The 27,898-nt window shown below is 34.8% G+C and overlaps 2 protein-coding genes across 2 annotated transcripts; one reads left to right on the plus strand and one right to left on the minus strand.

The window, feature by feature from the left end:
* Nucleotides 1–923: 923 nt before the first annotated feature.
* On the minus strand, nucleotides 924–6,482 carry LOC131939957 (glycoprotein 3-alpha-L-fucosyltransferase A-like). The gene is made up of 3 exons (XM_059298485.1): nucleotides 6,391–6,482; nucleotides 1,625–1,676; nucleotides 924–1,409 (listed from the first exon to the last, which is right to left on the minus strand). The coding sequence occupies exons 1-3, from the start codon at nucleotides 6,480–6,482 to the stop codon at nucleotides 924–926; spliced, it is 630 nt and encodes a 209-aa protein (XP_059154468.1).
* A 12,390-nt stretch (nucleotides 6,483–18,872) lies between these two features.
* Nucleotides 18,873–24,728, plus strand: LOC131939958 (NXPE family member 2-like). Its single transcript, XM_059298486.1, has 5 exons — nucleotides 18,873–19,538; nucleotides 20,684–20,797; nucleotides 23,154–23,266; nucleotides 23,614–23,669; nucleotides 23,959–24,728. Exons 1-5 carry the CDS (start codon nucleotides 18,873–18,875, stop codon nucleotides 24,726–24,728), a joined length of 1,719 nt encoding a protein of 572 aa, XP_059154469.1.
* Nucleotides 24,729–27,898: the final 3,170 nt, after the last annotated feature.

A 27,898-nucleotide genomic window follows, 5' to 3' on the forward strand; every position in this document is an offset into this window, starting at 1 on the left:
ATCTTGTAGGATTAAAGAGTTCAACCAATTACTGTTACTTCTGGCACACATGTCAGCAGATATTACGCCCCATTATCTTAAACCCACCTAAACCCTGCTGTGCAAAAAACCATCATATGCTATGTTGGCCCTTCCAATCTTAGAAATAAAGTCAACCATGAGAATAAGGATGATTTTTCTTGATAGGTTGTTGATGGTTATTATTAAGTTGTAGAATTAATCTTTGTCCTCTTCTTTGCTGTTATTTGTCGTGGTATATGGTTGTATTATTTTTATGTTTATACTTCCCAATTTTATCCTTACAAACACACACATTCGTACAAATTGTTTTAATAACAAGCGTTTGTTTAATAATGCATTAAAAAGTAGAAAATTAATGATTTTCTTTAAATATACAGAAATACATTACTATGTAAATAACTATAAATAGGCGGGGTCTAAATATTTTAGCAATAACATTTCGATAAAATTGCAAATAAAGCACAAACATTTGTGCAGATTTGTATTTGAAGTTTGTATTTATTTCCTATCACACGTAAATAGCAAATAAAGATCATTCAACGAATCACTTTAATGCATATTTAAGATATCACTGTTAATAGATCAATAGCTAAAAAAAAACATTGTATAATATTGTTTTAAAAAAAAAACATGTGACTACCATTTTGAGATTATTTAATATAAGTAGTAAATACTTGGATACAAATATTTAGCACCTGTTTAAAGCCTAAACATTTGTTTTCAACTATTCGATATCGACTATAACAATTAAATCACTCATTTTAAATAAACTTTCAAAACAGAAATATGTATGTTTGCACAAACATATTTGACTTGCTTTTAAACAGGCCCTTTGTTAGCAAATTATAAATCGAGAGTAATTAATTAATTTATCTTTGGTGAAATTTGTTTCTCTTTAATGTTTATTTAAACTTTTTTGGATCACGGCATTGCTCTTCAAGCCAAGCTTTGCTATCGTAGACTTTGGGTTTGATGCTTGCGTTTCTCAACTTGTTACAAATTGTGCAGTAAAAATTTGGTGTCCTTAAAAACCTGTATTGGTCCTTAGCTCTCAGAATATCGCTATACCGCTCAACATCTGAGCTCAAATTCTTCAAAAACATAGCCAAATCTTTAGCTGTTTTAAAGCTATCAGCATTAATAAAAGTATTTTCAGGAATACTTCTATCATAATCTGCGCCGCCTCTAACTACTGGTACCACGTTTATATTTGGTAGAAATAATCGAAGCAGTTTTTCTGTGAAGTAATCCTTACAAAAGGAGTTCTCGAAAGACAGATAAAACTTGTATTTGTTCAGTTCCGGCGTGAGGCAGTCTGCGCTTGTGTTTGGCTGTCGACATAGGCTGGTGTTGCTGCATCGTCCAAAGATATCCACGTCGACGTATTTCTAACGGAAAAAAAGTTATCAGTTGAATATGATTTAAAAAAAAAACAAATATTATAATGATTTAGCTAAAATAAGATAATATTAAAGTAATCAATAATGGGTACACACATTTGTTTAAACACAATTAAAAAATGTTTGGATTAGAATGTGATTCTACCTTCATTTCTGCGACGTAATCTTCTCGCTTAGATTGTGTTCTACAATGGCTGACTAGCCACAAAACCGTCTTGTTCTTTTGCTTCGCAAGCTCCACTGAAAATATTTAAACTTAAGGAAATAATTTAAACTTTAAGTTTATAAAGTTTTACACTCTGATTAATGAAAGGTAAAATTATACGATAAACACATATGTATTTATTAAACTTGTTAAGGTTTCAACGATCTCTTTTTTCTGTATATGACAATATTTTTTTAAAATCGTGATTAAATATTTCTAGTAAGATAACTTAAAATGTATATTTTTTTTTCGACTAGAAATATGTATTTATTTATAATTAAACAGGTATTTGTTGTAGCCTAACAAAATCTTGAAACTTTGCGCAATCTAAATGAATACTTACGGTAATTAGTCTGTTTTACACTTTGAACTTTTTTTATGTATGCGTATGGCAAAAAAATATCAGCATCTACTCTATAATGAGCTGTAAAATTAAAGTCAAATCTCCAGGCAGATTTAGCTGTGAATATAACATTATTCTTACTTACAAAGTATATAAGTTCCTGCATTTTAAAAAAAGCAAAATTGGGTTGCTAATGTCGCTCTGAAAACAAAAGCAATTTTTTATGATACCACGTACAGAACACAAATGCTGTATTCTAAAGATTTTTCATGTATTCGTAAAGTAAGTTATTGTTCCAAATTGTAGTGACCAGAAAGATGCGCACAAAAAATAACGAACTTATTTTCTTGAATTCTACAATGTATCGACGTTATCAAAACATGACTAAATCTACATTTTTCCACGAAATATGACAACATTCAACTGCATTTGTCAGTTTGTGCAGTTCTCCGTTTGCGCATTTTTAATATATAAAAGCCCATGTGCGCACTTCTCTCTCTCTCTCTCTCTCTCTCTCTCTCTCTCTCTCTCTATCTCTCTGTCTGTCCGCAGAATATTTTCGCCGGATATCCAGTGTTTCTTCCAGACTTTTTTCTCCGGGGGGGGGGGGGGGCACTTGAAATTTTCGGGGGGGGGGGGGGGGCGGTAGACTTTCTTCTGGGGGCGGACACTGTTAAAAGTATATATTTCCTATATAAATTATATATATTTCATTTCGTTCGGGGGGGGGGGGGGCGGTAAAAAAATTGGGGGGGGGGGGGGGCTAAGCCCCCCCCCCGAAGAGATACCTGGAAGAAACTCTGCGGATATCACATCAGAATCTGCAGCGATATATGAAGAACTTTATACGGACTATTGTTGAAAATAATATATTAGATGTTTTAAATGTATAACCACAATTTTATTTAAAGAAGAAAAATAAAAAATAAAGGCGTATTCGAATGTAGAAAAACAGTTTTAATTATGCAACCTGAAAAATGTTTATACTTGGGACAAGAACGCATTTAACAATGACGTCGCTTATCGTTTACAATAAAAAAAAGAGCACGAAACTGATGACGTCATCTTCCGAGTTTAGAATAAAATAAAGAAATGAACTATTTCATTCAAATATGATTTAGAGCTAGATTCTACGTACGCTATGAAATGTATACAATACGATTTTCTCGGCCTAAACATTTATAAGTTTTTACTTTATTTAAATTCTAGATATAGATCTAGATTTCGATTCTAGATCTAGATTAGATCTACGGAAAAACTAGACGTAGATGCTTAGATCTGGATTTAGACTATCTACTAAAAGCTAAAAGCAGTAATGGTTGCCATGGAAACCACGAAAATGTGTAAAAACTAACACCTTTTCAAACCTCTATAACTTTGCTCTCATAAGAGATTTTTAAAAGCTGATAAAATATATAGAATTTTCTGACCAAACTATACATTTCTACATTTATTCATTGCGATAGCTCGTACTCAATTTTTAATAGAATTTCTTACGTACAGTTAAGTACAAAAATTAGTGTGGTGGTTCTGTACAAATATCAATATTTCCTAAAGAATTGTATTAAACTTAATGTAAAAACGTGGTTTTTTAGATAGTATATGCTAAATGCACGTGGAATGTTTCAGTCTTGTATGACAAAGGGTTCGAAAGCCTTGGCAATTTGAATGTTGAATTTTTAATAAAAATGAAAAGTTGAGAAAACGTGAAAAGAAGTGTGGAAAAAGGTATTGTGCATTTCCTTTCATAGAAAACAGAAATAGACGTCTTGTTAAGTGAGGAAGAATCATTTGACTAATTCAATTCGCGTTGATTTATGTTATAAGTTTTAGATAGATGTTTCGGTGAGTTATTACCGTACACTCAAGGTTTTTATGGGGTAGTGTAAGTAAACCCATGTCCCGATATTTACGATCAAGCGCAGGCACTGTTTACATTTTAAAAACTCAGCTTTAGTAACGCATGAAACCCCTCTTATATATATCGTCAGACTTTCTTCTATCCCCGCAGCAACTCGCGGGGACAGGTACGCTAGTATTTAATAGAATATTCCAACCTTTTCGGTTTTCATCATGTTTTATAAATACTAAATAGTGCGCAATATTATTAGTACTTTATAAATTTACTTGCGTTTTTTTTGAGAAATCGGAAATAGCGTAAATTAGTACTTCCGATCAACGGAAATTACTCAAAATTAGACAGAAGGTAGAGAATTAGATCTTTTTTTCTTACATGTGAAATTTCATTTATCTATTTGAAACAGTACTCAAGTTATAGGCTTTTGAAAAATTCAAAGTAAAAAAAGTACCACTTCCGGTTATTGGAAATCGCTCAAAAGTTAATACTGATCTACGATTTTGATAAAATACTTATATATGAAATTTCATCAACCTAGCTGTAACGGTATTCAAGTTATCGTGTTTACACACACAGACAGACACACACAGGCAGACAGACACGCTGACATACGGACAAGATTGCAAAACTATGTTTTTCCGTATCATTTAGGTGTAAAACGTCGAGATTTGTGAAAATCTCGATTTTGTTTTTGCACGATTACAAGACTTTCTCTATACTTCGTATATACGAGAAAGTAAAAATGAGATTATTGTTCAAAATATTTTCCAGTATTTTTACTTTCTCGTATGTACGTAGTATAGAGAAAGTATTGTAATCGTGCAAAAAAAAAAAATCGAGATTTTTACAAATCTCGACGTTTTACACCTCACTGATACGGAAAAACATAATTTTGCAATCTTGTCCGTATGTCTGTGTGTGTGTGTGTGTCTGTGTGTCTGTGTGTGTGTCCGTGTGTAAACACGATAACTTGAGTACAGTTACAGCTAGGTTGATGAAATTTCATATATAAGTATTATATCAAAATCGTAGATCCGTATCAACTTTTGAGCGATTTCCGATAACCGGAAGTGGTACTTTTTCTACTTTGAATTTTTCAAAAGCCTATAACTTGAGTACTATTTCAGATAGATAAATGAAATTTCACATGTAAGTAAAAAATCTAATTCTCTACCTTCTGTTAAATTTTGAGTAATTTCCGTTGACCGGAAGTAGTAATTTACGCTACTTCCGATTTCTCAAAAAGCTAATGTAAATTTTAAAAGTACTAATACTATTGCGCACTATTATACACACCTTTATTAGGCGTTCGCTTGGTGCGCAATTGTTTTTTACTGAGATTCTATTCTATTTTTAAAAATTTCAGTATTTAAAATGGATTAAAAATCATAACTATATTCCCAGTTACCATCCCCTGTTGTTTTATATAAGAATATTCGAGAAAGTTTAGGGGAGATCACTACCGGTTTATTACTTATTGTTATTAATCATAACGCTTTAGGTTTATGATTAGGCTACAAAATAAACAACATCCACAATAATAAATACCAAAAATTTTACAGTTCGCTACAATTAATTAAATCAAAATATTTCTGTCAGATTTCTGTGACTTTTTTCTGCGACTTTAATTTTTTCCGATAAAATTTTTCCTTTCTGACTTTGTTTCTGTGTTTTTTCCCTCTAAAAAAAATGTAGCTTTTTTCTGTGTTTTTTTTTAAGTTTTTTTTTTGCTGTGACTATTTTTCCGTTCACCTTAAAAATAGTTCCGTCAAAAGGGCTCCGACATATTGGCTTCCGACGAATAGGCTTCCGACATATAGGCTCCCAAGAAATGGGCTCACGACTTACTGGCTGCAGAAAAATGAATCGTATGACCACTATTGGTATAGATGTAACCATTTTATCCAACCCACCAACCACACGCAGTTCCTACCACCATAACCTCTTTTAAATGCCGGAATGAATTTTATTTTCATTCGCTGACAGCAATTCAAAAAAAATTCGAGCTCCTAACAACCAAATTTAACAAATTTTAAAATGTTGTAGTTGTTTTATTTACAACCGTGAAGATCTGTTGCTTAAAACGAGTATAGAAGTTTGAATAAATGGTATGTTAAACATGTTTTTATGATAAACGACGTTGTGTTTTGAAAACCTACAAGAATACTGCACATAATTGTTCATTGTTGGCATCTCTCTCTGCGTTAAATAGCCCACTACCTACTCATTTCATGTCAGTCATAACTAGATGACGCACTTAAAATAAGTGTTTCTGATAATTAATAAAAATAATACGTTGTATTATTTAAGTGTGTTGGCTAAAATAACTCTAAAGAATATTATCTGGAACCTATTTGACGGGAGCCTATTTGTTGGGAGCCTATATGACGCAACCCATTTGCCGCTGGCCTTTTTGACGGGGTCGACTTGACAGAGCTTTTATGTCGGGGCCATTTTGTCGACGCCGTGTTGATGGAGCCGTTTTTTGTCACTTGTCATTTTGACTCCGCACGGTTTTAAACACTGTTAAATAAATTTTTAAAAAAATATGTAAAACACTCACCATTCCACAGAGCGCTTGGTAAATTTGCTGGTGGCTCTGTATCCATCAACACGTACAGTTGACCCGGCCATCTTTGTGTTGGCCTCTGCCATTCCTTCAGGTGTAAGCCCATAACGAGAACGACGTCGGTGTCTTCTGTAACGTTGTCTTGATCAAAGACACAAGCGTTGTGGCAGCATTTCGGCACATCTTTTAAGTACGGCAGGAGCCAATACACCGGGTTGACCAAATGAATTGATATGGGCAAACCAATTTTTTGTTTATACTTCACTTTGTATAATGGGTCGTGAGGGCTAATAAATGTTTTGTTTGTAGTCTTAAAATGTGTAGCTAAAATAAGCGAATATGTTTCGTCAGTTACTACGTGAGAATAAATGTTTTTTTTTACTATTTTTTTCTCGAATGACACTATTACTCTCTTTGGTTGTATAATTCGTATGATTTAACTCTAAAAACGTTTCTATATAAGTAAACTTGATTTGATTGAATGTAGTATAGTTTAAGTACTTATATAAAAAGACCAGAACAGTAATTACTGATAAAACCACCATTGCTTTTTTGTAGTTCCCTGACATATTGATTGTTAATTTTGCTATCGATAATCCTTGAAATGAGAGACAAAACCTGGAAGAGAAAAGTGTATTAAAATTTAAATATTTGATTGCAGAAGCTCGACAATGTATCCACTAACTTATCTTATCTTATTTATCTTAGTTATCCGAGTTAATATTGGTAAGATTCACTTATTCTAAAATAAATAGGCTATTCCATGCTTTTTCATTACTCGTTGACACTGAAGTGTAATATGAAGGTCTGAAATGTAGAGTAGTACATGGCCAACAGACTACAGAGGCCTTCCCAGTACGGACCGGAGTAAGGCAGGGTTGCCTACTTTCACCATTCCTGTTGCTGCTGGCCATAGGATTATGATGATGTCAACATAGAAAACGCGAAACGGTATACAGTGAACACTGTGGAGCCAGCTGGATTACCTAGACTTTGCTGACGGCCTGGCCCTTCTTTCCCACACACAACAGCAAATGCAAGATAAAACCAACAGGGTTGCTAATTTTTCTACATGCCTGGGCCTGAACATCCATAGAGGGAAAAGTAAAGTTCTCAAAGTCAATGAATCAAACAGCAACCCTATAACATTGGCAGAAGAAGCCCTAGAAGAAGTGGATAGATTCACCTACTTTGGAAGTATTGTTGATAAGCAGGGTGGGACAGTAGTAGACATAAAAATAAGGACGGGCAAGACAAGAGCAGTCTTCAACCATCTAAAAATGTTTGGGGTTCTGGAGATTTAACCCCTGGAATAAAAACCGGATCTTCAACACACTAGTAAAACCTGTTTTACTCTATGGAGCTGAGACATGGAGAATAACTACTATAAATAAGAAGAACATACAATAATTTATAAACGTAGGCCTATGCCTCAGAAAGATGCTCCGAATTCGCTGGCCTAAAACCATCAGAAATGATGTTCTATGGCAATGGACAAATCAACTGCCAGTTGAAGTAGAGATCCTCCAGAGAAAATGGAAATGGATTGGCCACACTCTCAGGAAGCCTGTATCCAGCATAACAAGACAGGACCTCACCTGGAATCCACAAGGCAGGAGGAGGAGAGGCAGAACAAGAAAGACCTGGAGACGTGACCTGGAAGAAGACATCACGAAGATTGGATACACCTAGGGATAGTTAGAAACTAGCCCTGGACAGAGACGTCTATAAAGCTCTTATCAACGGCCTATTTTCCAGTAGGGACGACAGGCAAACCTAACCTAACCTAAGTGTGAACAATAACTATTTGAAAGAGAACCGATAACACATACAATTGAAAAAAAAATTCACTGCGATTTTAGAATACTTAGAATGTATGTAAAGTGCATATATATATATATATATATATATATATATATATATATATATATATATATATAAGTATGTGTTTCAGTGGTTTTAAGCAAAGCAATGTACGTAATGTCTGTTTGATAATAATAATTTTATTAGATCCGGTAATTTTCAAGCTCTAAAAACTAAGGTAAACAATAGACTATCCGTTTTAACAGTTGGGATTAAATTGACTGCAAAGTTATTTGAAATACTAGACCACCCATTATTCTTTGAATAAAGACCACCCATTATTCTTTGAATAAATGTGGGTTTGGGCGTCATTAAAAAATGACGACACGCTTGTTTGACGATTTTTATCTTGCCCCTTCCCCCTTACCACTGTCACACATTGTCACAAAAAGACAGATTCCAACATCTAAAAAGATGTCATACCTCAGCCACCATCTCTTTTTGTCTTATAAAAACACCAATTTCGACTGAACGTGTAGAGAGGCTGGAAGCAGGCGTCGTTAATGAAATATCACTATAAACAAAGATATATTTGAACGCCAAGGATAGCCCTGTACTTGTGTTTCGTCATTTTGAAACAAGCCATTCGGAACACACACAAAAGATATGAAGTTGTTTTGTTGGCATGAAGCTAGTTGCAAACGTCAGTAATTGATCGAACTGGAAATAAAGATGCAACAAATATCTGCCAAATAATACTACTCGGTGGCTTATAGCAGACAATAGACTACCCGTTATTCTTGAATAACCTTGGGTTTCGGGAGTAATCCACAACATCACGTTTGTTTGAAGATTTTCATCTTTCCCCTTACCTTCCCAATGTTACACATCGTCACAAAAAGTCAGAACCCACATGCAAAAAACATCACATCTCAGGCAATATGTTACTGTCTTTAAGAAACACCGATTTTGGTTGAGAATGGGTCTGAACACACTATTGCTTCATATGCCGAGGAAACAGAAACAGACGAACTCTACATCACCTGCCCCTTGTCCCGCAAAGTCCTGACAGGCAACTTCATCATTCACATCTAATAAAAAAAAATTGAAAAAAAAACAATATTTAACATTGACATGATGCCTCTCCGATTAGGTGCAAAATTAGTGGGAGTTTACTAATAGTCAGCGTAAGAAACTTGAGTTACTCGAATAGACCCTATTTTTCAAATAAAATTTATCCCGAATTAACCAATTCCATAGCTCAACAAAGATTTATATAAAATAATTAAGGCGTCAAAAAAATATTTAGTGTAGAAACTCAATATTTGCATAGATTCTAGAATCTAGATCATGATTGAGCTAGATCTAGATCTAGAATAAAAAAAAAAATTAGTATAGAAACTCAATATTGGCATAGATTCTAGATCATGATAGAGCTAGATCTAGATCTAGAATCTACGACTGGCTTAAGTCTAGTTTTTCAGCAGCTCTAGATCAAGATCTAGATAGATAAACTCCCTGTAATCTCGAATTAGATGATCCGTAAAGCTAAAACGCAAAGATTTATATCAAATATTTGAGGACTAAAATAGTTTAATAGAAAAACTCAATTATTTGTTGGGAATTTTTTATATAACTAATGTATTTATGTTTTACCAATCGATAGATCTAGAATATCTAAATCTTAGATACATTTATTGTATAGTCAAATGGAAAATAGTGTTGGAACCTAATAAAAATAGCAAACAGCTGCATTATTCACAAGCATGCCCTCGCCAGCAAGACTCTTCCGACTCCATTGCTAAAGGTACATAATTCAATAATAAAAGTCGTAAATTACATTAAATCTGAAGCCCTAAACACCCGACTGTTTAAAAAAATTGTGCAAAGAAATTAATTCTGGTCACAAGGTTCTACTTTTCTACACTACAGTATTCTGTATGTTCAAAGGGAATTATTGCGTTTTAAATTTAAAGGTGAAATCAAGTTCTTGGAAGTGCAAGGGAAACACGACCTTTTGATATACTGTACGACAAAGAGTGGTTGGAGAGAGTAGAATAAATAGCAGATATATTCAAACAGCAAAATAAGTTAAACCTGAAGCTTTAAGGAGAAGGAACGAATATTATCTCTTTTCATAGTATGGTAGGGTAGGGTAGGGTAGTGCGGGGCAGAGTAGAGCAGAGCAGAGCAGAGCAGAGCAGAGCAGAGCAAAGCAGAGCAATGCAGAGCAGAGTAGAGCAGAGTAGAGTAGAGTAGAGTAGAGTAGAGTAGAGTAGAGTAGAGCAGAGCAGAGCAGAGCAGAGTAGAGTAGAGTAGAGTAGAGTAGAGTAGAGTAGAGTAGAGTAGAGTAGAGTAGAGTAGAGTAGAGTAGAGTAGAGTAGAGTAGAGTAGAGTAGAGTAGAGTAGAGTAGAGTAGAGTAGAGTAGAGTAGAGTAGAGTAGAGTAGAGTAGAGTAGAGTAGAGTAGAGTAGAGTAGAGTAGAGTAGAGTAGAGTAGAGTAGAGTAGAGTAGAGTAGAGTAGAGTAGAGTAGAGTAGAGTAGAGTAGAGTAGAGTAGAGTAGAGTAGAGTAGAGTAGAGTAGAGTAGAGTAGAGTAGAGTAGAGTAGAGTAGAGTAGAGTAGAGTAGAGTAGAGTAGAGTAGAGTAGAGTAGAGTAGAGTAGAGTAGAGTAGAGTAGAGTAGAGTAGAGTAGAGTAGAGTAGAGTAGAGTAGAGTAGAGTAGAGTAGAGTAGAGTAGAGTAGAGTAGAGTAGAGTAGAGTAGAGTAGAGTAGAGTAGAGTAGAGTAGAGTAGAGTAGAGTAGAGTAGAGTAGAGTAGAGTAGAGTAGAGTAGAGTAGAGTAGAGTAGAGTAGAGTAGAGTAGAGTAGAGTAGAGTAGAGTAGAGTAGAGTAGAGTAGAGTAGAGTAGAGTAGAGTAGAGTAGAGTAGAGTAGAGTAGAGTAGAGTAGAGTAGAGTAGAGTAGAGTAGAGTAGAGTAGAGTAGAGTAGAGTAGAGTAGAGTAGAGTAGAGTAGAGTAGAGTAGAGTAGAGTAGAGTAGAGTAGAGTAGAGTAGAGTAGAGTAGAGTAGAGTAGAGTAGAGTAGAGTAGAGTAGAGTAGAGTAGAGTAGAGTAGAGTAGAGTAGAGTAGAGTAGAGTAGAGTAGAGTAGAGTAGAGTAGAGTAGAGTAGAGTAGAGTAGAGTAGAGTAGAGTAGAGTAGAGTAGAGTAGAGTAGAGTAGAGTAGAGTAGAGTAGAGTAGAGTAGAGTAGAGTAGAGTAGAGTAGAGTAGAGTAGAGTAGAGTAGAGTAGAGTAGAGTAGAGTAGAGTAGAGTAGAGTAGAGTAGAGTAGAGTAGAGTAGAGTAGAGTAGAGTAGAGTAGAGTAGAGTAGAGTAGAGTAGAGACGAGACGAGACGAGAGGAGAGGAGAGGAGAGGAGAGGAGAAGGGAAGGGAAGAGAAGAGTAGAGTAGAGAAGAGAAGAGAAGAGAAGAGAAGAGAAGAGAAGAGAAGAGAAGAGAAGAGAAGAGAAGAGAAGAGAGGAGAGGAGAGGAGAGGAGAAGAGTAGAGTAGAGAAGAGAAGAGAAGAGAAGAGAAGAGAAAAAAAGAAAAGAAAAGAAAAGAGAAGAGTAATGTTATTATAAGGATTTAGTACCTACCGTAATAAATATCTGCAGTTAATCAAATTATCCTGAAAGCTGTATATCAGAAGTAAAAATAGAATCAAGCTGTCTATGGTGCTGTAAGTAACGTATATAATCGGATTTCGCAAGGTAGTGTCGGTAGACGACTTGATATATTAAAAAATGGGTGTGGTTTAAATTTATATGTAACTGTGTTAGCTTGCGACACTCGGAGATTTACTGTAATCGATTCCTTACGTTATCAATAAACGATAGAAACCAAAAAGTAAAAAGTAAACTTTTTGGAACTTAGAACACAAGTCAACACTAAATATGAAGTAACACCTTTAAAATCTAGCTAGATATATTTCGTACTTCATAAAAAAATATTAGAGACAATGTAGGGATTCGAAAAACAGCGAGAAATAACTCACAACACTAAGTCCGAGAGACACGATGCATAACGCCCCCGCACCAACGATCCACACGCCAATTGACACCCGAGCCCCAAACTACCCCACACATATTATCTTGCACTTAACACCTTAACCGACTCAATTGGTTAACCACCTTAATCAACACATCCCAACACACAAAACACGACCAACACAGCCCACCCTAATATGCACATTTTATATAATAAACACAACACATTTCGTAGCGAAATTTCCCAGCACACTCAACTGTTTGAAAAACACGAATAAATAGACGAAGTGGAACGAACCTATTTGAATAGTTTGTAGTAATGTGGCTTGAAACGAAGTAGGCCTATAAAGGTTAGGGAAAAAGTACAGCAGTCTAAAGACATTTTAAATGTGTGCAAACCTAAAAAAAAGCCGTCAGGGCTTAATTTTGGTGAAAACACTAGACTACCCGTTATCTTTGGATAACTGTAGGTTTCGGGGATCACCCATAAAAGACGTCACGTTTATTTGACTATTTTTATCTTTCCCCTCCCCAACTTACTGTCACACATCGTCACAAAAAGCCAGACCCCACATTTAAAAAGACGTCACACCCCAGATAACATGTTTTTGTCTTAAAAAAACGATTTTAGCTGAGTATGGGTCTGAGCGCACTATTCTTTCATATACTGAAGTCACGGAAACAGGTGAACTCTACTTCACCTGCCTCGTGTTCCGCTAAGTTCCGAAAGGCAACTTTATCATTCACGCCATAAAATGAAGTCACGCCTCAGCGTACAAGTTTTTATTTTTTAAAACATAGATTTATTTCTATAATATTTTTCTGAGTTACGGAAATATTATTTCAAATAAAATTATAACATAATTTAGCCAACTCCATTGCTAAACAAACAAAGATTTATATAAAATAATTAAAGCCTAAAATATTTTTGTATAAAAACTCATTATTGGCCTAAGTTCTATTTCTAAAGGATAGAGCTAGAACTAGAATCTACCTCAGGCTTGTCTAGTTTATCGGAAGCTATAGATACATTCCTTGTATTCTGGAATTAGATGATACTAGCCGTCCCGGCCAGGCCCTGCTCTGGCTTCTGTGAAAAACCTTTCTGTTAAAGACCATTACCTGTGTGTTTAGTAATCATCATAAACCCGGCATTGCCCACCCAAACCACAACCAACCAAAACCAAAACAACAAAACGCAAACATAACGCTAACACAATTACAAATACAAACGAAAACAAAAACCTAATAACAAACCCAACCACAACCACAAACACCAATACCAACACACAAAAAAACAACGAACAAGCAAACGAAAACAAACCAAATCCAAACGCAAAACCAACCAAAAACACAAATACAAACCCAAAGAAAAAAACACAAACAAAAACGAAAAAAGAAAGAACAAAAACGAACCAAATCAAAACGCAACCACTAACGCGAACATAAACGCCCGGGGCGGAATCACCTATTTTAGCTTAATGAACGACTATAGTGCCCCAACTTATTCATAGTCTTTTGCACTCACTTAAACGAACGCGCCTGTTTCAATTTAATGAACAATTATAATACTCCAAGCTTATCCGTAAAATACCTACAACATTTGCACTTGATCAATCCCCGCTAATTATGTAATTATTTTTTTCACAACACCAAAACAAAGTAATAAAAACTAAATTCTTTTCCACTAATGCGATGGTTTTATAAAGGTAAGTAATTGTGTTTTCCTAATTTATCAAAGGGAAGTAAGTGCTATAGGACTAAATAAAGACATAATTAGAATTTTTGTTAAAGATGATATTTTTTTTAAACTTGTGTTTAATGAACATGCCCAAAATTATTACTTTCAGTTTGATAAATGAAAATTATTTCCCAAAACTTTCAATATTAATTTTTTTACTCATAAATTTAGACCATAAGGACTTTTATTATCTAACACTTTAATCCATCCAAGTATGTCAACGACAAACATATTTATTTTTTACATACAGAATTGAGCTTTATATATAAGATGTTAAGCTAAAACGCAAAGATTTATATCAAATAGGCCTATTGAAAGACGACTAAAATGGTTTATAAAGAATCTCAATTATTTTTTATGTTTTTAAACTTGTTTTTTGCTTCTAACTACTTTTGGTTTGGCTTATCGGTACATTTAAAATCATACAACACGCTTTAAGTCAATGTTTTCTTTTATAAATGGTAAAGTATATCAACTCACCAATCTATTGTAAATTCTTCTGATTTTAGAAGGAGAAAAAACTCCCAAAACACCCCCACCCTCCTTCAAGGAAAAGCTGGAATGCGGTTTATGCCGTTCACTGTTTCTTAAGGGTGTACATTTACCCAATCAAGGTAGAAAACAGTTAAATCAGTATGTAAAGGCTTGTAGCTATTAAATTTCTTAACTTAGACTGTTTATAATTAAAAACTGCAGCATAAAATCAGCTTTTCAATATTCCCACCCCTTTTCGCCCCCCTCCCCCACTTCCTTGCTACGCCTCTGCACTGACGCCCTAAACAAAAAATGAACACTAAATTTATATGTATAGATTTCTAGTGGATAAATAATTATACACACATACGTTCTTCTAAATCGCCTTCATTTTTCTTTATGGCTGAAGTTTTTATATACTTGTCAGAGGCGTTTGCAGGTATATTAGGATTGGCCGAGTCGAGAAAAGAATATATATATATATATATATATATATATATATATATATATATATATATATATATATATATATATATATATATATATATATTAATAGCGCGCCCGTCTCAAAAGAAATTCTGACGTAATATTTTATGAGGGTTTCGTCAATGCGTTACCAATCATATATTCTTAGACGTGTGATCTTGTTTTCTAAAGGTTGTTTTTTTTTTAAATGTGAACAATGTCTGAGCTATATTTATTGAATATTAGTCGAGGCACAGGTTTGCCCACATTACTGCCAAGCACACCCCATGGCATGTGGAATAAAAGCGGCTATCGTGTACCTTAATCACTCTTCGTAATAGAACACCCTATAGAACACACTACGGCGACCGCCGGGTGGCATGGACGTAGTGGAGCGGTGTGTGGAGCCCCCGGTTACATTACCGCAGCAGCGCCGCGTAGGCCTACGGCCCATGGTTCGGTAGCTTTAATCATAACTTGTGTGAGCCACTCTGTCAATACTGTAATGCACCAAATCACAACCTGCCTGGGCACCGGGTGACGCACTCTTTAAAATGAATGTATGCATTCCACTGCTCACAGGATACTCTGAGGCACCAATCACTACCTCCCGGGGCGCCAAATTACACCCTTCCGGGAAGCCCCTGGACGCCCCTGATTATATTTTGTAACGATTATAATATTCCATCTCTATTCTATTGCACTGTTTAAAACGAACGTAGTTGCCAGAACGGTAACGGAAACCCGGGAAGCCACATTGCACACTGTCGAGGCGCCGCAAAGTGCTCACAGTCTAGCCCGTGGCGCCAAATCGCACCATGCTGAGGCGCCAGCGGAACCGCCTGATTCAACTTAGTAAACGACTTTGGTACCCAAACTTATTCTTGGTCTTGTGCGCTCACTTAAACGAACGTAGGCGCCATAGCGAACATGGGAAGGACCGGGGCGCAATATATATATATATATATATATATATATATATATACTAATTAATTTTTGTTGGGTCTACTGTTTTACCTATGGATCTAGAAAAATTCATTGTATTCTCTAACTAGACGAACTGTCAAGCTTATATTATCGAAAATTGATAAGAGTGTTGGGACCTAATAAAAAAAAATGTGCACTTAGTGTTGCCGAAATCATGTGTGTACTTGAAATGTGCAACACGGTCTAATTTTCCATGGAAGCCATGTTTGTTGTAAAATAAAGAAGTAAATAATGTATTCTGAAATTTAAGGTGTGTTTTTCTAAATTACAATATATACGTCTTTTTTGTAAACGTAATGATGTTTTCACATAAATGTGTATTTTAATAGTCTATTTTATGATCTCTAGTAAGAACACATATTTAAGCAAAACAAAAATAAACGTGTAAACAAAGAAGAGTTTAAAGTGGCATGGAGATTGACAGCAGTGTCATTATCCCAAGCGCCGCCTACTCTCTTTCTGCTTTTCTCGTTTACCCAAGCTTGACTAACTTTATTTTAAACCGGTTTTGATGCAGTAGTTCTAAATCGAACCTGGATTTCTGTGTCACTTGAAAATAATTTTACCTGTTTGTGCTTTTTTACCCTTTCACAACTTCTTCGTTTTAAACCCACTGTAAAATAAAAACAAAATGAAAAGTATATTAGAAGCAACTAAAAAGATTTATATACCAGCTTCAGCTTTAATCTGCATGTTCTTAGTAATAGCAAGCTATTTGTCGTAAGTATATTCTGATTTTGCTTTCTTTTCCGAATTGTATTATACGCTACCTTTTATTTACTGAATTAGGTTCCGAATGAAATTTTTTGTTAAAAATGTGTTATCATATTACTTTTGGTACACTTAAAGCATATGTCGAAGAAAGTTTAGTTTCGTTAATTTTTAATGTCCCTAACATATATTGGTACTTACAAGTACTGTCAGGAATGTAGGACATTTTTTTCCAAAAAAAAAAAAAAAAAATTATAATACAGGAACAAACGATACAATTTAATAACTAACAACATGGTAATCATTATAACAATCCTTTTTTGTAATTTTCACACATAAACACAGCAGAAAAGTATTTTGAGTACAATTCTTACTAGATTTTCCATTGGAACACATGTTACACGTTGTTCTGATTGTGCCAAACACAACTAAATGTGCCGTTATGACCTACTCCCTTATTCCTTAGTGACACATTCTTTTCTGGTCTGGCAACAGTTGCTGGACTGAATCTGCTTTTGCTGGAAGCTTCCAATAATTAATACAATCAGCCGCATAAACAAATATTCTGAAAACTAGTAATGACTATTATGATTGTGGCCTACTATAATGTTATGACAGACCTAAACTACAGTGAAAAGTTCATAAATAGATGTGATATCAATGTGTTTAGACTAAGCTTAGTGGCTTACTGTTTTATGTTTACCGATTAAAATGTACACAACGATCTGTATTATATGCAGCTGAATGGACTATTACTAGTCTACAGGTATGCATTATGTACATGCTAGTTATTGTAGGCAAGACAGTTTTTAGCATTAAATATAACTAACAAATCTTACTAGCCTGCAACTGCTACTTTTATTACCTTGTTACTCTATTACTACTAGAAATCTGTATTAAAATTACAATATTTCTTAGGTAAATCATAAGCTTCCCTTCTTATGAATGTATAAATATCATTTTTAAGTACACATCGATAAGTAATTATCAAAATAATATTTATGTCACTCCACATCCAAAATCTGCCATTTCCAACAAATCCTAAAAAAAAATTACCGCTTTCCCTGACGGTACTTACAAGTCCTTGTGCAAACATTGATCTAATACAAAGACAACATGATTGAAATTTTATAACTAGAAGTTAAACACATTTACCTCTTATTCTTCTTCTTCGTTCTTAATTATTAGTGTTGAAGGGGATCGAGGTTTATCTGCCAGTGTGTTTGAACTAGAGATTTTGTACGAATTTATCAACCATGAGCTTTTTGCCGACTCGACCACGCCTCCAACACAATTAAGCGTTACGTGTCAACTGGTTATGCGCCATTGAGGCCATTGACCTCGATTTCTGCCTGCTTTTCTTTTTGGATTTGCTTCCATAGCCTTTGTCCAACCAAGAACAAACTACAAGGCAGCAGTTGTTTAATTTTGGAGCTGTCTCTCCTAGAAGAGTGGCTGTCCCCAGCTAACGAGCATCATCTGCCCGAGGGTTCGAACTCGAGACTTTTCGGTTTAGCAACCATGAGTTTTAACGACTCGACACGTTTACCTGACTATTGAAGATTCCAATAAAAAAAATTGGGGTTGAAAACTTAAAGAATAAGGTTAAACTAAGGGAAATCAGGAACACGTATGAGATCTGTATAGAACGATTGTGAACTACCGATACAGCAACAGATTAAAAATGGCGCCACACTAAAAGTTTTTAAAAAACATCGATCCCTCCACTTACCGGTAACCTAGGATATATGATACTATTAATTGCATCAATAATTTTTAATTCGTCTTAAATTTAAAATAATACAGGCGCTTAATTTATGTGGTACTTATAAGTACCGTCAGTAGATAAAGGGTTTTAAAATATAGTTCATGGATATTATTTTCGACTATTATCAGTTTTTAAAATGAAAATGATCCGTTTCTAACGTACAATGGTCTATACAGATATATTTGTATTTTAGTTGCTACTAAATAAATAATTGTGTAGTCTACTTCATTACCAATCACATGTAGTTGGTATGTTTGAATTTGTTTGTTTAGACACAACTATTCAACAACTTTGGTGTGAAGACTGACAATTTTTTCTCAATGCATTTTTTATGGGTATGCACGTAACTGGCAACCACTAGTTCAAGAATGCAAAGATATTTAAAATAGATGTTGTTTTTACGATTTAAGAGGATTGAAGTTTTTATCTTTATTGCTAACTTTATATTCTACAAAATTAAGAACATTTAAAACTCGTTCTTTATCTCTGTCCTAACAGTATTATGGGACCACCATCTGCAGTGTTTAGTATAGTACAACCCCTTCAATACAGAGCAAATGTGACAAGCATTCAGAATACTCAAACCGTTGATGTAGTTGTTCTTCCAGTTCCAACACACAGTACAGCAGACATTCACTACGAAATGGCTTTAACGCCAACTTTTTGGGATAAAAGACCAATTTCTGTGTACCAGGCATTCGCCCAGCACAGAGCACGAACTACGGACAGCTGTAACAATACGTGTGATCCTACAGAACCACACTGTAACGCTATGAATGCCACGGCATGGGAAGACTTGAACAAAGAGGGGCGTATGCCGTTTACGCCATTCCTTTCAAGGGGACAGTACGTATTCGACTGGGAAAAACATCTTCTGAGTTACCCGCCCTTGTTTGATTATAAAACTCTACCGGATAAAAGTTTATCTAAAGTTGTAATGGAGAATGTACACAATGGGACGGTGACGTGTAAGATGTTTGGATATCTACGTGGGCGGGTGGATCTTGTGGACGGGTATGGACGCAGGAGGACACGGGGTGACGACGAGGTGCGGGTGTGGGTCAAGAGCGCTGACGTCCAGGGGTACGCATCTTCTGGTGACGTCACAGATTTAAAGAACGGAAGTTACTCGTTTACAATACGTTGTCTTTGGCCAGGGAACTCTAGTGTATGTATACCAGCTTTATACAAACTTCAAAGTGGCTGACCTAGAAAGAATGCTCCCACAATATATATATATATATATATATATATATATATATATATATATATATATATATATATATATATATATATATATATATATGCCAGTCTCCTAATTTAGTAATTTATCCAATTTCAATGCAAAGTGTATCAAATTACAAAAAAATAAGTACAAAGCTTATAGAAGGCCTGATATTATTCATTTAGAAAAATTGGTGAATCAAAACATTTATTTTTGTATTCTTTTTTTTTTGTAACTCATTTCATACTCGCCTAAAATTGAAATACGGGCAATACATGTTTGAAATAATTTCTTATTTACGATGTTTATATATTACATTAAATAATAACATGGGAAATAACAAGATTAAATACTAGCGATTTCTCTAGCAGCTGCCTTTCAACAGTGAAAAGTGTTTCAACCTTTTTTTATTTTATTTTTAAGACAGTTTCCCCAACAATCCTTCACAAACTTTTTTTATTAATTAATCCCCTCTTTGACTAATTATAGACGTTTTTTTGGCACACAACTTCTTCAATGTAAAAAAGTGTTATGGACCAATTTCGACTATAATAAAAGATTTTTGGGGCTTTATTTCACCATTTAAACGATCGTTTAGAAGAGTGCTATGGGCTCTTTTAATTTTTCATTTATGGTAATGTTATAGGCCCCTTTTTCAATATTTAAATTAATGCTATGGTGCTGTTCGTATCCTAATTAAGCGCCTGTTAGACTACAACTAATAGGCTCTTGAAGATCAATACCGCAAGCGATTAATTTGAACGTTTCCCTTTTTTTCACACAACAGTTCGTATACTGATGAATGTTATGAAGAATAATTGCTGTAGTAATTGTTTTTTACAAAAATACTAACAAGAAGCTGAATAAGTTAATGAACACACATTTTCAGAGCTTATTTATGGTAGAATTCTGGGTCCATAAACTGTATCCCCGCCCCTCCTCCTCCCCCCCCGTCTCGTCCCAATGAGGCCGAGCTACTTAGTAAATCCGCCACTACACACTTTGCTCTCGCCTTTACCATACAAATCAAAAGATATTTTTTAATATAAATTTAAATTGTTTTACGATAAAAATTTCAAAATTTTCAGTTGTATATCGCGTTGTCGTATCCAAGAGAATTTCTTCGTGTGGCGGTGCACCAGATCCATTTAGGTGTCTCCAGGATGACAAGGGCGACGTTTGCCAATGAAGACATGAAAGAAGTATTACAAGTTTTTTTAGAGTAGTCTTTTAATTAGCAAACTATACAGCATTATGTACATATTAAAAAAAACATAATACATAACATTACTTTTACTAAAAGTTTTTGTTACAGAAAGGCAAAAGGTGCTTAAGAAGTCATTTATAAGAAGACATTTTGAGAAAAAAAGTCCTTAACAATGTGATAATAATAAGCGTGTATGTAATAATGCACTAAAAAGAGAAAATAAATTATTCTCTTTAAATGTAATAATACACTGATTATCTATTGGATATCTTTACCAATATTTAGGAAGATGAGACCCACGCTTTTCTTTATAGTTATTTAAATAGTTGTGTATATTTATATATCTCAATAAAATAAATTATTTCTCTCTTTTAGTGTATTATTACATAAAAGCGTGTTATTTTATGCATTTTGTTTCAGTGCTTTAAAATTAGTAATAACATAAAGTTGCATGACTAAAAACAATTGTGCACCAAATGAAAAAGATATTACGCGTATAACAGTGCGGAATAGTAGTGGAAGACACCATACTTCTTATGATTTCAGAAAATATTAATTAATACAATGACATAAAAAAACAGACTTCTTTTACAACACTCATTGGGACGAGACTTAGGTTGGGAGCATTTTAAAATTCAATTCATGGTGGAGATTGTTACAGAGAACTTACGATTGCTACTTGCCCCACACGAATGCTATAGGGTTCTAGCGAGTCTAAACATGCATTGTATATTTAGGTAACTGTATGTTGGTCAACACCGAATGTTCCTGGACGTCCATGTGTGTGCAACATCACATACCAACACCAGAACATGTTCTACTGTGGCCGTCCGATAAATCCCAGGTAAAAAGATTCTTTTATCGACTCGTCGCCGTTATTTAAACATATTCCGATGTCATGTAATTTGATTGATGCTAATTGCTCAAAAGTTTATTTAAAATACAAATTGGAGTATTTTATTTTATATTAAATATAGTCTAACTAACTGAAACGGTAATCAAGTTATAGTATTTACAAACACACATAGAGCCACAGTGACAAAAATGCAAAACTGAATTAAGCACTCTCTTAATATAAATATGTATATTTCTACAAATTTAATTGTAAATGTCACAACAGATCAATAATTACTTTAGTATTTAATAAAGCCGCTAAAAACTAATCGTTTTTAAAAAAATATATTGTCTACAATCAGAATTGTATATATCATAAATGCTAATATATTACAGCATAATGAAAGTTTTTTTTTAAATCCGAGTTGGTAAATAATCACACTTTTCAATTAAATAGAAAAGTCTAATTCTAATTGGTGGAACATTCTGAATAGCCTACATAAAAATAATATATTGGTCTGGCAGTTCAGATCATTTATTTTTTAATTAGCTACTGTATTTTGTGTTCTTTAAAGATCATTTTATAACTTAATGATAATGTATAATTGCAAAAAACAATATTGACAGAGTTTTACCTGTTTAAAAAGCTATTGTTCTGGCGGCATGGTACTTTGGTATATCATTACGCGTTTTCCCATATGTACTTAACAGTTCAGTTCAGGGTGGGTTAGGGGAGGGGGTCAACTTCATTCACCACTGTCCGGTCACTTTAGGTCAATTAAGGCCTGTCCCGTTTTAAGTGGTGAGGTGGGGGGGGGTTGAACCAACTCAGAGTGAACACAGCATCAGTTTTTAGATGACATACATATTCAATTATACATACATACAGATTGAGAAATAGATTTAAATAAGTAACAGTTGTAGTATGACAGTAAATTTTCTTTAAAGACGGATTCATGGGGGGGGGTGGTAACACCCTCTAATCCCACCCCTGCCTACACAACTGACTCCTTTTATATTGGGTATACAGCTAAGTAAAAATTATTCACTTATTACATAAAATTAGGGATACAGAATTGATTTATTAAAGTTTTTTTTTTTTTGTAGTAAGGGATCTTTTATTTGAAGCAAAATGTCACAAAAACCGAACCGATTTCTTCATTTATTAGAAAACTAGAATTCAAACAGAATACAATTTCAAAACAGGCACTTGCATCTCAAATAATTGTGTTTTCACTTATTCTTTTCAATTTAAAAAAAAAGATCACTATTTTGAGTGATGTCTGAAAAAAAAAACACGTTTAATAAAGTGTATTTAGGGCCTACTATCTGTAAATTTAGCTTAATCTTGCAGATCCTGTATGTAATATAAACTTGTACAATCTTTAAATCTAATATTGTAATATTTATGTAATAATATTAACAATAGGCGTGCAATGCATTTCTATAAGGAAGGCAAATCCTGACGAAAACCCATATTCACTTATATTTATACGTACGCTCTCATATTTGTTTAGGTTTCTTTCAACAGATTAACTTGCGATGATTGGGTAGACACAGGAACACTTTATTTGCCATTGCCTTTAGACGTAACTGAAGCTGAAAACGATCTTATCAGAAACTCAACTGGGTAAAACCTAAATTATGTTAAATTTAATTGTAATAAGTTTTGTACTTCACTATTGTTCGCGTTTATGAAACAAAATCTTAAGTAGGTAGTTTTGTCTCTTTGCTTTGCAAATGCTTTCTAGATACCTAACGCATAACTTAAAATGCATTATGAATGCATTAAAATAACATTGTGTTTCCCTAACAGTCTTTTGCAAATGTTCTTTTTTACATCGCCTATTTTTCAGAAGCAGTTTTCTTCACGCTGTAAGCCTACTTATATTTGAAATTAATTCAAAGTTATTTTATTTATAACTGAATACACATGGAATAAAATTTAATTTAAACTTATTTCTATATTCTATTTAGGTACGCACCAAGGACGTTACTTAAACACAATTTGAAGATTTTAACTCTATCAACAGGTAAATACAGCTGCATTTACTTTTCCTAACGTGAGTTCCTACCCATAAGAACTGAGTGGACTCATGGACCTTCTTCTAACTTGAAACGGGTTTCTTATTCTAGTTTTTCGGGTTAACTGTCTACGTTCTACTGTCTACCCCGTCCTTGCTAGTTCAATATTGAAATACAAAATCTTGCCAGCAGTCATGACTTCTAAACTAATTTTATACGCTACTTTTGCGTGTGTTATTTTTAATTACATTGTTATTTGAATTTATAAAATTACTGCCTGACGTATTTCTTATAAAGGGAATCCATTAAATCTTCCTCTCTGCTACAAGTCGAACACAACAGCAACATGGAACATGTCTAGACCCAAGGGGTTCTGGTCGCCGGGACTTGTATGGAACTCGCTTGTCTGTAAACAAAAACAGGACGTGACCAGAGAATGGGCTCAACAATGTTTACAGAACACGACTGTCTGGATCATCGGCGACTCCAACGGGAACAGAACTTACACAGGTTTTCTGAACATCACAGGCTGCAATGATACCTCCGGTGGTTGGCCGAGATCATCAAGGTGTCAAATAAAAAATCTTGGATTTAAAATCAATGCCATGTCGCACGAGAAACCGCAGTTTGCAAATTTGATGCGAGCTCACCATATAGGCAGCGTGCCTGATGTTATAGACAACATCACCAGCACAGGTAAACACATTGTATTCGTTCACTACTACCTGCATTACATACCTGCTCATATGAGTGTACTGTATCTGAGAATGAAAGCCCTACGAGAGGCGGTAGAAAGACTACTGAAGCGAAACCCCAATGTCCTGTGTGTGGTACGTGGACCCCACATTACCACGGTTGACTGGAGCGCTAATCACGCCGTGGGCGGGGACACGCTGGCCCCCAGGTTTGTTGACGTCATCAAGGACAGGTTTAGAGGTCTGGAACATAAGGTGCTTTACCTGGACGGTTGGGATATGACGGTTTCGATAGAAAATGCAAAGTTCCATCCCCCAATCGAACTTACTAGAGAAACCGTCAACACGATATTATCATATATTTGCCAATGATATTTAAGAATATTTTAATTAATTTAATAAAATTGAAAAGTTGGGTTGAAAAAATATTATATTTGTAATTTATGTTAATTTTAAGTACTAATATTACGTAACATTTGTGACTTGTATATAAAAGAATGTTTTTGAAGGATTTGTTCATTGATTTTATTCTATCAATACTTGTATAAGAGAAAGTTCCCAATAATTTTTTTTACATTTGCCGGCTAGGCAGGGGCTTCATATTCGGCAGAGTCTGCTTGAGGTAAATAGAAAAATATTTTTTTTCTCCATTTTAGTGTGTAATTACATACAAGCTTGTTATTTAAACGTTGATTATGCCTTTTCTCGTCACTGCTTTAAAATATTTAGCCCTTAAATGCATGACTTTTTAAAAATGCTTGAAAAATATTTTTATATTGTTTTGATGGGTATATAAAGAGTATAGTCAAGTAAAAAATAATTGTAGTTTAAACGTGTTCTTTAATTAAAAAACGAATTGTTGCATGTCTGCAACATTATGTAGTAAGGTGATACTTTTTAAGACAGTTGTTGATCTTGTTACAACAAAGATATATGTTGCACTTGTGGCAAACTGTTTGAGCTTGATGTGAATTTGCACCTGTCATTGCACTATTCCACGAGACTTAGTGTCCACACTGGTACAGAAGATCTACGGTCCACACAGGTCCAAGAGATCCAGGGTCCACACTGGTCCAGGATATCCAGTATCCACTCTGGTCCCGGAGATCCAGGGTTACACTGATCCAGGAGATCCAGTGTCCACACTGGTCCAGGAGATCCAGGGTCCGCACTGGTCCAGGAGATCCAGGGTCCACACTGGTCCAGGAGATCCAGGGTCCACACTGGTCCAGGAGATCCAGGGTCCACACTGGTCCTAGAGGTCCAGGGTCCACACTGGTCCAGAATATCTAGGGTCCACACTGGTTCAGAATATCTAGGGTCCACACTGGTCCAGGAGATCTAGGGTCCACACTGGTCCAGGAGATCCAGGGTCCACACTGGTCTTGGAGATAGAGGGTCCACTCTGGTCCTGGAGATCCAGGAAGATACTCCGGATAACCAAGAGAATCTACTTCATATTATTCTTCACCTTGATTCACCTTTGATTTCTTAAGGGGATATGCTATGGTTTTTTCTATTTTTTACAGTTTAAGATCTAAAGCCTTTTGAATACTTTTATCATATTTGGCATATAAAAGTAAGTATTAGATAACAAAAAATAGGGTCGAAAACAATTTTGGTTGTCATGGAAACCCATAAAACCTCCGCCATTTTTAATTTGTCGGTACTTTTAATAATACTAAGGCTTTTTTATTTATGCCCCTATAGCAATCAAATTTAAACTGCTTATATTTCGGTATATATTAAAACTTTTGTCACAACAACTTTTAGAAATAATTACTAGTAAGAATTTTACAAGGTCTAAAAGGTCGTACCCTTTTTAGTATTCAAAAGTTTCAAAAACAAATCTAGGTCACTTAGACATGTCCAAGTTGTAAGTTAACATTGTAGCAATAAAAAAACGCGATGCATAGAATCAAACATGTTTAGGCTATATATTTTATGGGAAGGTAACTGGTACGTTGCAGATCTGTAGCGGTATGCATTTAAGGGTTAATATAATAAAATAACAAACAAAGCTAAAACGTTACAAACAATGCCAATCATTATTGAGTTTAGTGTGCATTTTCTGAGTATACTGTCTATTTTCCTGTAAATTGGGTATTGCTGGAGATGTGTGGTTGCAGCCCTTTTTCCCCAGGGGCCACAAAGGATGATGAAGTTACTTTTAACACTGTTCTTTAATAGTAAAAGTGTTGATATAATAGAAAGATTTAATGAAAAAATTTATACGATGAGACTTGCAAACAGTTTCGACGAAATGTATCCGACGGTTAAATAAATGATTAGTATTCATGAAACTCAAAAGTAGATCTTTTATAAAAAAAATGTAAAATTGCAGTTGTACTTGTATAGGGTAGTATAGGGAGATGCTAATTACTTTTTCATATACACTGTCGCACCAACAGGGGGTGGGGGGGGGCTCGGTTGGCACTTTTTAAGGGGCGGGGAACATGTATATTAGATCAAGCATCATAGATTCTCTTAAAAACAAGCGCAACCCATTACAACACGCAAAAGCACAAGAATTAGGATTGTATATTAGCGCAGCAAAAATGAAGGCTCTCGGACAGTGTTTCTTCCAGACTTTTTTCTCCGGGGTTACACTTGATATTTTCGGGGGGAGGGGGGAGGGGGCGGATATTTTCCAAAGGGGGGGGGCGTGGACACTGGTAAAAGTATGTTTTTTTTTTAATATAATTTCCATTTTGTTCAGGGGGGAGGGGGTAGATGTCTGGAAGAAACTGAACAAGAAGAAACAATATAGTTGAAAAGGCCCATACAACTGCTGTGAAGTTTTGTTTCATCAACAAAAGCAATACAGAACATCGTATTTGACGAAAACGCAAATACCTGGAGAGGAATCGAGCGATATTGGATTAACTTGGTTACAAGGAATTCATCGTGAACAACTAGAAATCATCGCTCGTTTGCACTCAGAAAATAAACGAAGATCTTATCAGCTGCAACACATTAATACAACGTTTTTATTTATTGAAAACGATGAGATTTTTGCAGCATGCAAGAATCTCTTATAACATTATGACGAAATTTGTGCAGAAAATTTGTTTTACGAATTCCGAAGTATTCGTCAAGTTTTGAGGAAATAATTAACAAAAAAGCTATCGATTGGTAACCTTCTAACATTTTGAAATGGATGGCTTAACCATAGCAGTCTGCACATTTTTAACAATGAGCGTTAGTGTAAGTCGTAGTGTAGCTACGTAAGGAGTTTTTCAAAACTTAAATTTGTGAAATCGTATTTAGGGTCTACCATGAGGCATGTAAGAATAATAAACTTATATATTTTGTCAATAGCTAAACACTTTCTCTCGTACGCCACTGATTATAAAGAAAGTAATGTAATCGTTCAAAGATTTAAATCGAGATTTTGACAAATTGTGACGTTTTATAGCATTTCAGAGCCGGAAAAGTCTAGTTTTCCTATCCTGATCCTATGTGTGTGTCTGTAAACAAGATATCTTGAGCACTAATTCAGTTAGGTTGAGCGATTTCGGGTCATCGGAACTGATAGGTAC

Source organism: Physella acuta, unplaced genomic scaffold, assembly GCF_028476545.2.
Source record: "Physella acuta isolate Inbredline_101_S28 unplaced genomic scaffold, ASM2847654v3 ptg000305l, whole genome shotgun sequence".
Classification (NCBI taxonomy): domain Eukaryota; kingdom Metazoa; phylum Mollusca; class Gastropoda; family Physidae; genus Physella; species Physella acuta.